General features: G+C 43.9%; 1 protein-coding gene across 2 annotated transcripts; it reads right to left on the bottom strand.

The window, feature by feature from the left end:
* Positions 1–3,280: 3,280 nt before the first annotated feature.
* LOC119300304 (WEB family protein At5g55860-like) lies at positions 3,281–8,536 on the bottom strand. 2 transcript variants are annotated; one of them, XM_037577318.1, is made up of 3 exons: positions 8,348–8,536; positions 7,378–7,577; positions 3,281–5,244 (listed from the first exon to the last, which is right to left on the bottom strand). In XM_037577318.1, the coding sequence occupies exons 2-3, from the start codon at positions 7,546–7,548 to the stop codon at positions 3,499–3,501; spliced, it is 1,917 nt and encodes a 638-aa protein (XP_037433215.1). In that variant the 5' UTR covers positions 7,549–7,577; positions 8,348–8,536; the 3' UTR covers positions 3,281–3,498. The 2 variants fall into 2 exon arrangements, with proteins under 2 accessions (XP_037433215.1, XP_037433214.1); XM_037577317.1 differs by having other exon boundaries at positions 3,281–5,247; positions 8,348–8,535.
* Between the last annotated feature and the right edge of the window lie 9,596 nt (positions 8,537–18,132).

Here is an 18,132-nt window from a genome sequence, read left to right as displayed (position 1 = left end):
TAGCAGAGGAGGTTTGTGGCGCCGAAGTTCTGCACCATGAAGGTCCTTGTAGTGGAGGTCCATGCCATGGAGGTCCGTGGCGCCGAAGGTCTACACCATGGAGGTCCGGGCGAAGGAGGTCCGCGGAGAAGGTCCATGCCATGGAGGTCCGCACGATGGAGATCCCCGACATGGAGGTCCACCGAGGAGGTCTTCGAGTGGTGAAGGTCTCCACGCGATGAAGTTTGATAGCTCGTCCATGAAGAAGGATGAACTCAGGTCGGATCTATTTTCACGCGGGAAACTAACGCATACCTTGATGCACTCTTTGGGCTCGTCCCGGATTTGAACGGTCGGATCGGCCTGAAATTTTGATGGGTTGTTGACAACACACACCTGCATGAGATCAACTGTTGGATCTTCCAAAGGATGTCGGAGTTGGCCGCTGGACTCGTTTCCCCGAGCTTGCATGGATTCTCATTCAAATTCGTTAGTATCTCGGTATTTCGGAGATTGCTGGAGACTCGCAGATCGGGTCGTGTTGAAATTTTGAGGGGTTGTTGTAGACGTAATTCCACACAATCTCTCTGAAGGAAACGTCAAACCGATGCTCGATGAGATGGGGACGATGAAAACGGATATGTTGTCTGGGAAATTTTGTAGGTCACAAGGCCATGTTGACGTTGAGCCCTTGACCTCCATGGAAGATTCTCCATGATCTTGATTGAGGTTGAAGTTGATGTTGATGAAGAATCCCATTTGAACATAGTATCTATGCACACCAGCCCCTACCTGGCGCGCCAACTGACGGAGCGAAATTCCGTCAGATCCCTGCATAGGGTTCCTCATGGGGCGGAGTGCGCATAGAGGATCGGATTGGGGGTACACATAAGACACGGATTTACCCAGGTTCGGGCCTCCATGGTGGAGTAATACCCTAGATCCTGCATATATGAGTGTATTGATTGTGTTTCTGTTGTGAAGAGATGAGGAGATGATAGATGCCGACTTGGGAGGCCCCTACCTCCCCTTATATAGATGGGTTAGGGCTAGGGTTACAAGTGCCCAAGTCATGTTACATGGCTTGGCACCCAAGTTTTCTACCAGAGTACATGTATTGTGGTACAATTAATGTATATCCTTCTGGAAGAAGCCCACCGTTAGTGGCGAGGGGCCTAGGCTATGTCCGAGCTCCGAGGCAGGCCTAGCGACCTTGTTCCCCGAAGGTCGGGTGCCCCGATGTATGGCACCATCACCCCTAGTCCTTGGTCGCGTCATTATTGGAGTTCAGCTTACGAAAACACTAATGGACGACAATAGAGATTTCAATATCCTAAATGGACACCCTCGACAATATGGGGATCATGTGCTCCTGAATGATACATGTCAATGCACCCTTCCATAGAATTATCCTTGGACATCAGGCCATAACGACTGGATGGGCCAACTTGCTTGTCACATTTAACACCCCTAATGACTACATGACTGAGAAGGTCACAAACCGGTGGCTCTATATTTTACGAATTTTAGAGCCCATTTATTGCATGTTATCTCCATATATTATGCCTCATTGAACCAAAGTTGTCCAAACAGGCTGGCACGGCACGACCCACAGGGGCACGGTTAATAGACGGGTGTGTCGTGCACGTGGGCGCCTTCACGCCCAGGCACAACCCCTTTACTAATAGGGTCAAACCATCGGCGTGCTAGCCATGTAGGCTCATGTGTTATTGGCTTGTTGGGCTATTTTTGGGCCAATTTAACCTATTGGGCTAGTTATAGGCCATATATACAAGAAATATAAAAAGATAAAAAGATAAACTGGTCGTGTGCTGCCCGGCATGCTCAGCCTAGTGGCCCAAGCATGGCCCATGGCATGCCTGGCACAGTTCGATTAGCCCGTGCCAGGCCAGGCCAATCTCATGTCGTGGCACCGTGCTAACGGGCTAGCCTGACAGGCACGGCTCGGATGGCCAGCTCTGCACCAAACCAAGTATATGTCAATTATGCATGATTTCTGATTTTTACTCTTTTCATTGTGAGCATTCGTAGTTTGTAATTTATTTTGTTTCCTTTGTTTTGTCGTGTCTACAAATGTTTTGGAGCATTATCGGCAGCTTTGATCCTCGAAGAAGTCAGAGACGAGCCTCTGAAAAATGAAGAGAAAGGGGAGAAGAGGAGGGCCTCTGGTCCATCGGTTGCGAGGTCACGGTTGACGACAACGATTCAACACTCTAATGAGCAATTGCTCACCGTCTAGTGGAGACAAGCTTCCTCTTCGAGAGGGCGATTGGTTCGGAGCAGCGTGCAATGCTTCGGGTGGTTTATATAGGAGAGGGGAGGAGGTTGATGGAGCTGCTCACGGTGGAATTGGTGGCAGCCTTTTCGGGTTTGCCGTAATGGCCACTAGAGTGGCCTCGATGGCTTACTAAGGATGAAAGAGGTCGTGAGCGAGGATTGGGGGACTTCTCGAAGCATGTGGGGCCAGGGAGGTAGAGGGGGTGAGGTGCGGGTCGTTTTTCTCGTTGGTTGACGTCAGCAACCGGAGGAGGAGGATGATGCCTTGGGTAGGGCTCAATCGTCAGTGAGGCAGGGAAGGGAGATAGGGAGGATGTCATTTGGGTTGGGCCCTGCTACAACCTGTTTTCTTTAGGTGAAGTTGCTCTTGCGCGAAGATGAAGAGAAATGGGTCATGGACTGGATTTGGCCCATATAGTCTAGGATTTCTTTTTTCTTTTTTTAAAATAACAAAAAGGTTTTGATTTTTAAAATATTACCAAACATTTTCCTATAAATCCAATAAAATTCACAATAAACAAAAATAAGTGTGCTGGACATAGTAAAATTATTTCCAGCCAAAACTAAGCTCGGTAAATAATTTTTATTTTGCTCATGCCTCATTTAGGCATTTGTAATTTCCCTAAAATAAGTATATAGGGTTTTATAAATAACCATAAATGTTTGTTGTTGTTGTGGATTGGTTTTGAGTTGCTTATCACGCTTGTGAGATCACAAATGGTTTTGAAATACCCAAATGCAATGGATCCTATTTAAAACATATCCAACACTATTATTTGGAGAAGTCATATTATGTCCACTCCTTTCTTTCATTACGATATTGGAAATTATTTTAAATAATCTCCCAAACTCAAATAAACTTCAAATTCGAAATAACATTATGTGAAATCAAATGGTTTTGTACACATATTATATGAAATCAAACGTGGTTCTATCATGTTTATATAAGGAGAAAAACTACTTTTTTGGAGAAGCAGAAAAACTACTAGTAGTACCTATCAGAGACCGAAAAGGAGTTAGAAAATAAACAGATAAAACATTCATACATAGGATGCAGTTATATGTCAGGAACATACTACAAGCAACCACAAATATATTACATAAAGTATGGCATGCAACCATCTATATTGTACAAAGTGGAAACATGAACTAGAACCACAAAAATATCAATGAGAATGAAAAGCCATGATGATATCATACAGATTTTTCCCCAGGAAGGTATCATGGAGAACTGCCATCGACATGGCCCTTCTTCTTATGAAACATGCCTGTGATGTTTGGCAACACAAAGCCCTTCCTCAACAGCATTCTGCTGTTCCTTTGATGCCCATCATTCTTCTCGGTGGGTTTTCCAGCAGGAGCCTTGTGTACAGATGAGAGTGTGGTTGCGTGTGCTTGCGCTTCTGCAGAAGACATGGACTCTGCAGCTTTCTTCTGTTCCTTTTCACGCCACCTCTTAAGCTCACCTTCTACAGCCTTCTTTGCTGCTTCAGCCATCTCCGCCCTCTTCAGTGCCTCCTCTGTTGCTAATTCCATGTCCTCCATCTCTCTCCGGGCAGTTTTCATTTTCTGTATTGCCTCATTCTCGCTGGCCCTAACAGCTTCCACTTGCGCCATGGCAGCAGCTACTTTCATCTCACTCAACTTCTCTGACTCCTTTAACTTACGGCTAAGAGATTCAAACTCCGCTTTTGAGATTGTGACCTTTCCTCCGGGTTCAGAAGTTGAAGCTTGAACAGCACTTGCTCTGTCTGATAGTTGCTTAATCTGATCAAGGGCCTTCGCTTCAGCTGCTTTTGCTTCTTCTGCTTCTTTCAAAGCTGATTGCAACCGTTCCTCCGCTTCTGTTAACGCAACACGTGCTGCTTCAGCTTCAATTCTTAACTCTGCTGCACTCTTCTGCATCATTTCAGCTTCTTGCAGGGCAGTTTTAGACTCACACGACAGCTGTTGAAGAGCTAGCATCAAGTCATCAGAAGCTGTTGCAGCTTCTGATTCAGCACAAACAGCTACCTCAAGCTCAGATTTGCATTTCTGAAGCTTGACATGTAGATCTGCAACAATGGATTCAGTATCTGTATCCTTCTCTTTGAGTTGACTGTGGTCCTGCTTTGCAGCTGCTAACTCCAGCTTCAGTGATTCTACTAAGTTCTGAAGTGTGCTTTCCTCTTCAGCTACTTTCTGCAACATTTCCTTCGCATCATCCAATTCTGTGGTGATAGCAGCAACAGTTTCTAAATCTAGAGCACGGGCATCTTCGATCTTTTTCTGCATTGATGAAATCTCAGAGTTGGTCTCATCTAGCTTTTCTTTAAGGGTTTTATAAGCAGCAGGATCAAATTCATTTCTCAAATATGACAATTTCTTCTCAGCTTCTTCCAAAGCCTGTTTATATGCATTCCTAGCAACATCCTTCTCATCAAGGACTTGCGACTCTTCTTCCTGTAATTGTTCTGTAGCTGCCTTCATGTGCATAAGCGATTCCTGAATTGCTTTAGACTCATTACGAAGTTGAGCAGCCTTTTCCTTGTTGGCTTCTATCGAGTGCAATGATTCCTCTTCCTTCTGGGCAGCAGACAGCCTCATATCTAATGAGGTTTCAAAATCCTTCTTGAGCTTCCTCAGCTCCTGTTTGGCTGCATCGAGGTCTGCCAGAGCAACCGCATACTGTTGCCTTGCACTGTCCAGTTCCTGCTTCAAGGGACTATCTTTTCGAACAGCTTCCTTCGGGTTGCCTCCTTCAAGCTGCTTGGTTCGAGTCTTTGTATCTTCCGTGGCTTGAATAGCCATCTCTTTGGATTTATTGATTGCATCCAGCTTAGTAGTTAGCTCATCAACAGTTTTTCTAGCTTTCTCCAACTCGGAGAGGGACTGTAGTCTGGCTGTTTCAGCATTACTCAGTTGTTCCCTGTATTTATTCAACTCTTTCTGGGCCAAATGAAGTTCGGTCTCCTTAGCTAACACCTTCTGCTGAAAGTATGTTTCAAAAAACAGAGTCAGAGTATATTCGGATAATCAGATACCAAATAGAGCCAGTGAACTGTGTTGCATGAATAATAAGGAAGAGATATGCCAATTATGCGATGTAATTGCATCAGTAATATGTGAACTGCAGAAGCCAGATATGTAGGGGCAAAGACAATACACTGTTCCTGACTGACAGTACAAGTAATATCAGAAGTCATGAAAAAGGCGAAGAGGTGAAATAACTGGAAAGAAGACCCAAGAAGTTTAGGCCAGGAAATGTAGAGCTAGTGGGCGGTTAAGCTGGTTGATTATTTGAAAATGTGATACAAATTTCCATCATGCAAATTATGTTCGACTATCTGCCTATATGTCACTTCTGCAAAAACTAGTACAGTTGAGCAAAATTTCAATTGCAATTTCTAACAAGTCGTCTTTTTTTCCTCCATTCCCAAAGATTAAACAAAACAAAATAATGGAAAAATCAAACCAATTTAAAATATTAGTCCAGTAACTCCAGTTCCCACTGGTACTAATTACATAAAATGACACAATTCTCTGGCCAAAGATAAAGTTATCTACCATGAATATTAGGCTACTTGATATTCTACCAGGAACAAAACAAAGATGTTATCATGTGTGGCCGCTGCATTGCAAGGCAAGGTGGGTATGGTATGTTGATTGGTTGAAATATATGCATGTCAAGTCTGAAGGACTCGAACATCACCAAAGATTTAGCCATGGACAGGGGTGCGTGGAAGTTAGCTACTTGGTCTAGATATATTATGGCTTTCAACTCTAGCTTACCCCAACTTGTTTGGGACTGAAATGCGGTATTGTATTTTGGTTGGTTGAAATATCTGCATGTCATGTCTGAAGGACTGGAATATCACCAAAGATTTAGCCATGGGCAGGGTTTGTGGAACTTAACTATCTACATGCCAGAACCATGACTTGATTTTGGTATCTTATGGTTTTCAACTGTAGCTTACCCCAACTTGTTTGGGACTGAAAGGCTTTGCTGTTGTACATATGCGTAGGCAGATTGATCTGATAGGGAAATTGCAAATTTAAGGGTATCTTTGATCTCAAAGATTCCATAGAGGAATATGAAAACCATAATTGCAATGGCATGTCTTCCTGGGCCATAAAGGATTGGAAATCCTAGGGTTTGCACCAAAGGGTGTCTGATACACCGCAGGGAGAACGCAGAGTTCTTACAAGACATTTGTATGAATGGGAATTTTTGCATGGAACAGTACAAAGGGATCCTACGAATTACAATCAAAATTAAGTAGCCTAGATAGAAAAACATGGCATGGATTACAATTCATAGGGATCATCCTAAGACTCATAACACGAGGATGTAAATTTAAAAACAATCCACATTCTTAAAAAAAATCATTATTTCTATAAGGTAAGGGTGTCTGATACACCGTAGGGAGAACGCAGAGTTCTTACAAGACATTTGTATGAATGGGAATTTTTGCATGGAACAGTACAAAGGGATCCTACGAATTTCAATCAAAATTAAGTAGCCTAGATAGAAAAACATGACACGGATTACAATTCATAGGGATCATCTTAAGACTCATAACACGAGGATGTAAATTTAAAAACAATCCACATTCTTAAAAAAATCATTATTTCTATAAGGTAAAGGCTGACAATTCGAAATGGGAGGACACCCTCGCCGTCACCGTCAATTAAAATAAATAAATGGAAAACATATGTAAGTGACAACATTGAGTGGGTACCAAATTACAGCATATATTACTCACTGAAACATGCTGTAAACTAAATTGACTAGAAAGGGGGTAAATTTCTCAACAACAAAATGCAGCATGGGAAATAATTAGACATTTCAGAGGAGATAAACAAGCAAGATCAGTACCAAAATAATCACGTATACTTTCAACAGATTAGAAACATCTAGAACTTCTCAGTGATGAAATTTATGACACAACATTTTGAGCTAGCAGTTTTCACAACACGCGATGCGTTTCTTTTTCAAAATTATACTTGTATAAGGATGTCAAGGGTTAAGCAGGTGTCCTCAGTATTCATGCTATGCGAGTGAATCATGGCAAACATGCATGTGCGCATGTTAAGTATTTGAACTTGCAAAGTAACTACCTCTGCCTGAGGAGCCTTTGGCTTTCTCGCAGCTGATTTGTCAGATGAAAACCTTACTTCACCAAATAAGCTCACTGCAGCTTTGACAGATTCAAAAGGAGCTCTTGTATCTATTTCTCCAACCTCCATTTTTTCTGCGTCAGTAGAAGGTGGGCGAACTTTTGTAGCCATATTTACTGTACTACTATATTATATGCAAGCTGCAATAGAAAAACAAGGAGTTACAGAAAAGCATTTGCAAGAAAGCTAATGGTACACAACTTTCTGCAATATATACTACTCCCTCCGTTCTTAAATATAAGTCTTTCTAGAGATTTCAATATGAACTACATACGGATGTATACAGACATACATATTTTAGAGTGTAGATTCATTCATTTTGCTCCGTATGTAGTCTATATTGGGATCTCCAGAAAGACTCATATTTAGGAACAGAGGGAGTAGAATGATCAATTTGATTAAGGAAACTACTAGGATGTGGTTATAGGACATGAAACAACAGTAATTATGTTCCAGCAACCTTTTTCAGGGGGAAAACGCATATTGAAGATTCATGGGATCGTATTATTAGAAAACACTACAGGTGATATTGATGTCCCATATGGTTGTTTGTAAACTGTTACAAATGCATGCATGACACTGTAATTTTTGTACAAAATAACATGGTAAAATGCCCTGCTGCTCCAAAATTTATGTTGCAGAGTCACAGCACAGATGTGCATTCCGCATTTCTAATTCATTCTCCCCTGCAAACCCTTCCAACCCCCTTCAGGCCTAAAAGAGGCCGCAAATATGCCCCAAAATCCCCTTGAATAGTCACATAAGCACATCACAACGGGCGTAGCGTCTCTCAAAGGACAAGAGGGTTTCACCGAGCTTGAAAAGTGAGGAGAAAATAAGGAAATCAATCCAGACAACCAATTCTAGGGCTTAGCAGGAACAAAAAAAAAAATGTCAGGCCGAAACGAACCAGTAGATGCGCAGAGAGAGGTGAGGCCCAAGCCGGTGGCAATCCAGAAAGCCGCTACGGCGGAGGGGGCAGAAAGGAAGGGCTGGGGTTGCCGGCCGGCGGCGGCGGAGGGGCTTGGGTGGCTTGTTGGGGTTGGGGTTAGGCGGTCCGATCGGTCCGAAAGGAACGTGCGGCTTGGTCGGAAAGAGCAAAAGTTGGTGGGGCGCACGTATTTTCCGGGCATCCAATAGCCAATTCAATCAATGGCAGTGGCGGGGCCCACGTTTTGTTGGGTTTGAGTCGAGCTCAAACAGGAGAGAGTTTTTTTAGGACCTTTAGCAACCTAGCACGTACGCAAGCTGCCAACTCCTTCCCGGAGCGTGTGAGCCAAGCACGGGGGCGATGATTAAGGCGGGCACGTTGACGCACGGTCCACGAGATGCCCCTTCCCGCATCGTGTCCATCGGCTCGCGTCTCGATCTGCTCTCGGGCAGTAAGATGGTGGCGGTAGAGTCAACCTCCGCGGGGTTGGCGGCGAGCAAGGCCGCGGTGCTGACAGGAGGCGGTGGGGCGAGGCTGTGGTGGGAATAAGGGCCGGCGGAGCGAGGCCGTGGTGGCGATAGGGGGCGACGGGGCGAGGCCATGGTGGGGGTGGTGCGTGCTGCAGAGGAGGTGGCTGGCGGAGAAAGCAAAGTGATAAGTGTACTGTCTCTCACGGTCTCATCCGAGTAAAATGCAAGTGCGGTCCTAATTCTTTTCAGAAAGTATGGATTGGGTCTCAATTCTTTCAAAATGCACATTTGGGTCCTAATTCTTTCTAAGTTGTTCATCCGAGGTCTTACTTTCATCTGACTAGCTTGCATGGTGCTTTGACAGCCGTCACGTCGACGCTCTGGCCCAGGCGGGAGATTTCCCGCGGCTGGCATTTGGTCTTTTTTGCAATTCGGCCCCTGGAGCTTCTGGTTTTCGCATTCCCCCGTCCCTAGGTCTATTGCTTGCTCTCTCCTCTCCCTTTCTGCCATTGTCGCCGTCGCCGCCATGTCCGCAAATGCTAGCTCTTCGGCCGTGAAGCATCGCGGGAAGAAGGTTGTCCAAGCGTCTCTTCCACCTCCGGCATTAGCCCTTTTCTCGCCGCCCCTCTCATCGCCCGCACCGGCGGGTGTGCTGCCGTTGGTACCATGCCCTAGTTGTCATATTCGATGTGCCATTCGTCTCGTGTAAATTGGAAACAAATCCTGACGGGATTTTCTACAAGTGCCCCAGTCACCGTGTAAGTTTGCTTATTTTCTCTTTTTTTTGTTTCCTCGATTTGATGTTTCTTGTGTGTTCCTTTTTTGCTAATTTTTTAGTCAATTTGTCACAGATTCCACCAAATCCTTGTGAGCATTATTACTGGGAAGATGGACCAAACAATTATGAGGATTTTCTAGTCAGAGTTGGGTACCTTAGCCGTGGATTGAGCAGTTTTGGTTCGGATGGTGTCATTGCAAGTGAAGAAACAGAGGTGGAAGAGGAATGTGCATGAGAAATGCAAAGAACTGTTGAAGATGTACTAAAGAGGATGAATGTGTAGGAGAAATGCAATGTAGATGTACTGAAGAAGACGAATGAGCTCATTTTTCTTTGTAGGAGTATTCTCGGTGCATTTGTTGTACTGATTGCAATACTGGTGTATGTAGGCTTTAAGAAGTGATGTGGTGGTATGATGTATCCAGTGTTCAATGGTTGTTGACGTATCCAGATCTTGATCATGCACTGTGGTAATGGAATGGAAGTAAAATTTGGCAGCATTTTGTTTGTTTCTTTGTACTTTAGCAAAATTTCTTTTGATAGCATTGACAGCAGAAATCAACAGTAATATGCAGTCTCAAATGCATAAATAAATAGTAATATGCAAGGCATTTCTCTTATTAGTAATTGAATTTAAAAGTGATCTCAAAGATGGATAGATGGGTTCAACATTACAAGGTCTTGAAGTTGTGCAACATAGGAAGGAAGTATCATTACATTTGCATGGTTTGTGTGAAACCCAAAGCCACATCCCACCATCAGGTTTCATTACAAACCATCCTACTTCCTAACCAAAAAGCAAAACATCCTACACTGCTTCTTTCCATAATTTTTCTTTTGTCCAAAATGTGCCACTTTTGTACCTCAGTAATGTCACCTCTTCACTTCTGAATTATTGGGGTTTTGTTCTCCTTCATTTTTGTCACTTTCTTCCTCCTCTTCAAACCTAGTGTTGCGGTAGTATGGCTTCTTGTAGGGGGCAGGGCATTGATACGTCTCCGACGTATCTATAATTTATGAAGTATTCATGCCATGTTTACAATAATTCCATATGATTTTGGTATGATTTGATTAGAACTAACCCAGATTGACGTTGTTTTCAGCAGAACTACCATGGTGTTGTTTTTGTGCAGAAATAAAATTTCTCGAAACGAGCTGAAAATTAACAGAGAATTTTTCTGGAAAATATAAAAAATACTGGAAGGAAAAGATACCGAAGAGGAGTCCCAGGGCCACCACAAGGGTGGGGGCACCCCCCCTAGGGCACGCCCTTAGTCCTTGTCATCGCCTCGTGGGGCCCCCTGAAGTGAAACCGACGCCAACCCCTCCTATAAATCCTAAAAAAACAGAACAGAAGAGAGATCGGAAGTTCCGCCGCCGTGAGTCTCTGTAGACACGAAAAACCAAACTAGGCCCTCTCTAGCACCCTGCCGGAGGGGGCCAACATCACCGGAGGCTATGGAGGAGGAAGCCGGAGGGGTCACCATCGTCATGGAGGCCAAGTACCAGAGGAAGAACCTTGCCCCATCTACGGCGAAGGCCATGGAAGAGGAAGCACAAAGGGGAGAAACACTCCCCCTCTCTCTTGGTGGCACCAGAGTGCCATTCGGGGAATCATCGACGTGGTGATCGTCTTCATCAACATCACCATCATCATCTCTTTTACGCGGTCCACTCTTTCGCACCCCGCTGTAATCCCCTACTCAAACTGAAGGAAATATGCCCTAGAGGCAATAATAAAGATGTTATTTACATTTCCTTATATCATGATAAATGTTTATTATTCATGCTAGAATTGTATTAGCCGAAAACTTAGTACATGTGTGAATACATAGACAAAACAGATTGTCCCTAGTATGCCTCTACTTGACTAGCTCGTTAATCAAAGATGGTTAAGTTTCCTAACCATAGACATGTGTTGTCATTTGATGAACGAGATCACTTCATTAGAGAATGATGTGATGGACAAGACCCATTCGTTAGCTTAGCATAATGACCGTTAAGTTTTATTGCTATTGCTTTCTTCATGATTTATACATATTCCTCTAAATATGAGATTATGCAACTCCCGGATACCGGATGAACACCTTGTGTGCTATCAAACATCACAACGTAATTGGGTGATTATAAAGATGCTCTACAGGTGTCTCCGAAGGTGTTTGTTGGGTTGGCATAGATCAAGATTAGGATTTGTCACCCCAAGTATCGGAGAGATATCTCTGGGCCCTCTCGGTAATACACATCACTATAAGCCTTGCAAGCAATGTGACTAATGAGTTAGTTGTGGGATAATGTATTACAGAACGAGTAAAAAAACTTGTCGGTAATGGGATTGAACTAGGTATGATGATACCAGCGATCGAATCTCGGGCAAGTAACATACCGATGACAAAGGGAATAACGTATGTTGTTATGCGGTTTGACCAATAAAGATCTTTGTAGGATATGTAGGAACCAATATGAGCATCCAGGTTCCGCTATTAGTTATTGACCGTAGATGTGTCTCGGTCATGTCTACATAGTTCTCGAACCCGTAGGGTCCGCACGCTTAACGTTCGATGACGATTTGTATTATGAGTTATGTGTTTTGGTGACCGAAGTTTGTTTGGAGTCCCGGATGAGATCACAGACATGACAAGGAGTCTCGGAATGGTCGATAGGTAAAGATTCATATATTGGAAGGTTGTATTCGGACATCGGAATGGTTTGGAGTGACTCAGCTATTTTTCGAAGTACCGAGGGGTTTCCGAACACCCCCCCCCCCACCCGGGGGGAATATTGGGCCTACATGGGCCATAGGGGAGAGGGGAGGCAGCCCACAAGGGGTAGCTGCGCCCCCTTCCTATAGGGAGTCCAAATTGGACTAGGGAGGGGGCGCACCCCCCCCCTTCCCTTTGAAGGAAATATGCCCTAGAGGCAATAATAAAGCTATTATTTATTTCCTTATATCATGATAAATGTTTATTATTCATGCTAGAATTGTATTAATCGGAAACATAATACATGTGTGAATAAATAGACAAACAGAGTGTCACTAGTATGCCTCTACTTGACTAGCTCGTTAATCAAAGATGGTTATGTTTCCTAACCATGGACAAAGAGTTGTTATTTGATTAACGGGATCACATCATTAGTTGAATGATCTGATTGACATGACCCATTCCATTAGCTTAGCACCCGATCGTTTAGTATGTTGCTATTGCTTTCTTCATGACTTATACATGTTCCTATGACTATGAGATTATGCAACTCCCGTTTGCCGGAGGAACACTTTGTGTGCTACCAAACGTCACAACGTAACTGGGTGATTATAAAGGTGCTCTACAGGTGTCTCCAAAGGTACATGTTGGGTTGGCGTATTTTGAGATTAGGATTTGTCACTCCGATTGTCGGAGAGGTATCTCTGGGCCCTCTCGGTAATGCACATCACATAAGCCTTGCAAGCATTGCAACTAATGAGTTAGTTGTGAGATGATGTATTACGGAACGAGTAAAGAGACTTGCCAGTAGCGAAATTGAACTAGGTATTGGATACCGACGATCGAATCTCGGGCAAGTAACATACCGATGACAAAGGGAACAACGTATGTTGTTATGTGGTCTGACCGATAAAGATCTTCGTAGAATATGTAGGAACCAATATGAGCATCCAGGTTCCGCTATTGGTTATTGACCGGAGACGTGTCTCGGTCATGTCTACATTGTTCTCGAACCGTAGGGTCCGCACGCTTAATGTTACGATGACAGTTTCATTATGAGTTTATGTATTTTGATGTACCGAAGGTTGTTCGGAGTCCCGGATGTGATCATGGACATGACGAGGAGTCTCGAAATGGCCGAGACATAAAGATCGATATATTGGAAGCCTATATTTGGATATCGAAATTGTTCCGGGTGAAATCGGGATTTTACCGGAGAACCGGGGGGTTACCAGAACCCCCCGGGGGGTTATTGGGCCTACATGGGCCTTAAGGGAGAAGAGGAAAGGAGGCAAGAGGTGGCCGCGCGCCCCTCCCCTTCCTAGTCCGAATAGGACAAGGGAAGGGGGGCGGCGCCCCCCCCCCTTTCCTTTCCCTCTTCCTCCTCTTTCCCCCTTCTCCTTCTCCAACTAGGAAAGAAGGGAGTCCTACTCCCGGTGGGAGTTGGACTCCCGCTTGGCGCGCCCTCCTTGGCCGGCCGCCCCCTCCCCTTGGCTCCTTTATATACGGGGGCAGGGGGGCACCCTAGAACACACAAGTTGATCTTCGTGATCGTTCCTTAGCCGTGTGCGGTGCCCCCCTCCACGATATTACACCTCGGTCATATTGCAGCGGTGCTTAGGCGAAGCCCTGCGACGGTTGAACATCAAGATCGTCACCACGACGTCGTGCTGACGGAACTCCTCCCCGAAGATTTGCTGGATTGGAGCCCGGGGAGCGTCATCGAGCTGAACGTGTGCCAAGAACTCGGAGGTGCCGGAGTAACGGTGCTTGGATCGGTTGGACCAGGAATACGTACGACTACTTCCTCTATGTTGCGTCAATGCTTCCGCTTCGGTCTACGAGGGTACGTAGACAACACTCTCCCCTCTCGTTGCTATGCATCACCATGATCTTGCGTGTGCGTAGGAATTTTTTTGAAATTACTACGTACCCAACACCCTTCTCCTCTTCCTCTCCCTTCCCTCGTTCCCCCCTCTGGAAAAGTAAAGGGAGTCCAACTAGGATTGGGAGTCCTAGTTGGACTCCCCCTTTGGTGCGCCCCCTAGGCCGGCCGCCTCCTCCCTCCTCCTTTATATACGGGGGCGGGGGGGAGGGCACCCCAAAGACACATCAATTGTTCTTTAGCCGTGTGCGGTGCCCCCCTCCATAGTTTACCACCTCGGTCATATTGTCGTAGTGCTTAGGCGAAGCCCTGCGTGGATCACATCACCAACACCGTCGCCACACCATCGTGCTAACAGAACTCTCCCTCGACCTTCAACTGGATCAAGAGCTCAAGGGACGTCATCGTGTTGAACGTGTGCTGAACACGGAGGTGTCGTATGTTCGGTACTTGGATCGTTTGGATCGTGAAGATGTTCGACTACATCAACCGCGTTAACATAACGCATCCGCTTTCGGTCTACAAGGGTACGTAGACACACTCTCCTCTCTCGTTGCTATGCATCTCCCAGATAGATCTTGCATGATCGTAGGAATTTTTTTGAATTACTACATTCACCAACAGCGGCATCCGAGCCAGGTTTATGCGTAGATGATATGCACGAGTAGAACACAAAGAGTTGTAGGCAATAATAGTCATACTTCTTACCACCTACGTCTTACTTTGATTCGGCGGTATTGTTGGATGAAGCGGCCCGAACCGACATTACATGACCGCGTTCGTGAGACTGGTTCTACCGACATGCTTTTGCACACAGGTGGCTGGCGGGTGTATGTTTCTCCAACTTTAGTTGAATCGAGTTTGACTACGGCTGGTCCTTGTTGAAGGTTAAAACAACACAATTGACAAAAAATCGTTGTGGTTTTGATGCGTAGGTAAGGACGGTTCTTGCTAGAAGCCCGTAGCAGCCACGTAAAACTTGCAAAAACAAAGTAGAGGACGTCTAACTTGTTTTTGCAGGGCATGTTGTGATGTGATCTAGTCAAGACATGATGAGATATAAATTGTTGTATGAGATGATCATGTTTTATAAAAGATATCGGCAACTGGCAGGAGCCTTATGGTTGTCGCTTTATTGTATGAAATGCAATCGCCATGTAATTGCTTTACTTTATCACTAAGCGGTAGCAATAGTCGTGGAAGCAATTGTTGGCGAGATGACAACGACACTACGATGGAGATCAATGTGTCAAGCCGGTGACGATGGAGATCATGACGGTGCTTTGGAGATGGAGATCAAAGGCACAAGATGATGATGGCCATATCATGTCACATATTTTGATTGCATGTGATGTTTATCCTTTATGCATCTTATTTTGCTTAGTACGGCGGTAGCATTATAAGATGATCCCTCACTAAATTTCAAGGTATAAGTGTTCTCCCTGAGTATGCACCATTCCTATAGTTCGTCGTGCCGAGCACCACGTGATGATCGGGTGTGATAAGCTCTACGTTCACATACAATGGGTGCAATCCAGTTTTGCACGTGCAGAATACTCGGGTTAAACTTGATGAGCCTAGCATATGCAGATATGGCCTCGGAACACTGAGACAGAAAGGTCGAATGTGAATCATATAGTAGATATGATCAACATAGTGATGTTCACCATTGAAAACTACTCCATCTCATGTGATGATCGGACATGGTTTAGTTGATATGGATCATGTGATCATTTAGATGACTGGAGGGATGTCTATCTAAGTGGGAGTTCTTTAGTAATATGATTAATTGAACTTTAATTTATCATGAACTTAGTCCTGATAGTATTTGCGTGTCTATGTTGTAGATAAATAGCTCGCGTATAGCTTCCCCGTTTTATTTATGATTCTTTCCTAGAGAAAACTAATTTGAAAGATGATAATAACAATGATGCAGACTAGGTCCGTGATCTAAGGATTATCCTTATTGATGCACAAAAGAATTATGTCCTTGATGCACCGCTAGGTGACAGAACTATTGCAGGAGCAGATGCAGACGTTATGAATGTTTGAGAAGCTCGATTTGATGACTACTTGATAGTTTAGTGCACCATGCTTTACGGCTTAGAACCGGGACGTCAAAAATGTTTTGAACGACATGGAGCATATGAGATGTTCCAAGAGTTGAAATTGGTATTTCAGACTCATGCCCGTGTTAAGAGGTATGAAACCTCTGACAAAGTACTTTGCCTACAAGATGGAGGAGAATAGCTCAGCTAGTGAGCATATCCTCAGAATGTCTAGGTACTACAATCGCTTGAATCAAGTGGGATTTACTCTTCCAAATAAGATATTGATTGATAGAGTTCTCTAGTCACTATCACCAAGTTACTAGAACTTTGTGATGAACTATAATATGCGAGGGATGACGAAAATGATTCCCAAGCTCTTTGCAATGCTGAAATCAGTGAAGGTAGAAATCAAGAAAAAGCATCAAGTGTTGATGGATAACAAGACCACTAGTTTCAAGAAAAGGGCAAGGGAAAGAAAGGGAAAACTTCAAAAAAATGGCAAGAAAGTTATCACTCCCATGAAGAAGCCAAAAGCCAGACCCAAGCCTGAAACTGAGTGCTTCTACTGCAAAAGAAATGGTCACTGGAAGTGGAACTACCCTAGATACTTGGCGGATAAGAAGGATGGCAAAGTGAACAAAGGTATATTTGTTATACATATTATTGATGTGTACTTTACTAGTGTTTATAGCAACCCCTCGGTATTTGATACTGGTTCAGTTGCTAAGAGTAGTAACTTGAAATAGGAGTTGCAAGATAAATAAAGACTAGTTAAGGACAAGGTGACGATGTGTGTTGGAAGTAATTCCAAGGTTGATACGATCACCATAGCACACTCCCTCTACCCTTGGGATTAGAATTGAACCAAAATAAATGTCGTTTGGTGTTTGCATTGAGCATTAATATGATTAGATCATGTTTATTGCAATATGGTTATTCATTTAAGTCAGAGAATAATTGTTGTTCTGTTTATATGAATAAAACCTTCTATGGTCATACACCCAATGTAAATGGTTTATTGAATCTCGATCGTAGTGATACACATATTCATAATATTGATGCCAAAAGATGCAAAGTTGATAATGATAGTGCAACATACTTGTAGCACTACCATTTAGGTCATATTGGTGTAAAGCGCATGAAGAAACTCCATGCAAATGGGCTTTTGGAATCACTTGATACTTGCGAACCATGACTCATGGGCAAGATGACTAAAACTCCGTTCTCCGGAACAATAGAGCGAGCTAATGGCTTATTGGAAATAATACATACCGATGTATGTGGTCCGATGAGTGTTGAAGCACGCGGCGGGTATCGTTATTTTCTGACCTTCACGGATGATTTGAGTAGGTATGGGTATATCTACTTAATGAAACACAAGTCTGAAACATTTGAAAAGTTCAAAGAATCTCATAGTGATGTAGAAAATCATCGTAACAAGAAAATCAAGTTTCTACGATCTGATTACAGAGGCGAATATTTGAGTTATGAGTTTGGTCTTTATTTGAAACAATGTGGAATAGTTTCGCAACTCACGCCACCTAGAACACCACAGCGTAATGGTGTGTACAAACGTCATAACCGCACTTTATTAGATATGGTGCGATATGTGATGTCTCTTACCGATTTACCACTATCGTTTTGGGGTTATGCATTAGAGACAGCTGCATTCACCTTAAATAGGGCACCATTTAAATTTGTTGAGACGACACTGTTTGAACTATGGTTTGGCAAGAAACCTAAGCTGTCATTTCTGAAAGTTTGGGGTTGCGATGCTTATGTGAAAAAGCTTCAATCTGATAAGCTCGAACCCAATTCGGAGAAATGCGTCTTGATAGGATACCCAAAGGAAACTGTTGGGTACACCTTCTATCACAGATC

The sequence above is a fragment of the Triticum dicoccoides genome, chromosome 5A, assembly GCF_002162155.2.
Source record: "Triticum dicoccoides isolate Atlit2015 ecotype Zavitan chromosome 5A, WEW_v2.0, whole genome shotgun sequence".
Lineage (NCBI taxonomy): Eukaryota > Viridiplantae > Streptophyta > Magnoliopsida > Poales > Poaceae > Triticum > Triticum dicoccoides.
Note: the sequence above shows the minus strand (reverse complement) of the source record. Positions and strands in the feature narration are given on the sequence as shown.

Coding starts and splice junctions, on each gene's coding strand:
- LOC119300304 (XM_037577317.1), bottom strand. CDS start 7,548: ATGGCTACAAAAGTTCGCCCACCTTCTACTGACGCAGAAAAAATGGAG. Junction 5,248..7,377: donor CAAAGGCTCCTCAGGCAGAG/GTAGTTACTTTG, acceptor ACATACTTTCAG/CAGAAGGTGTTAGCTAAGGA.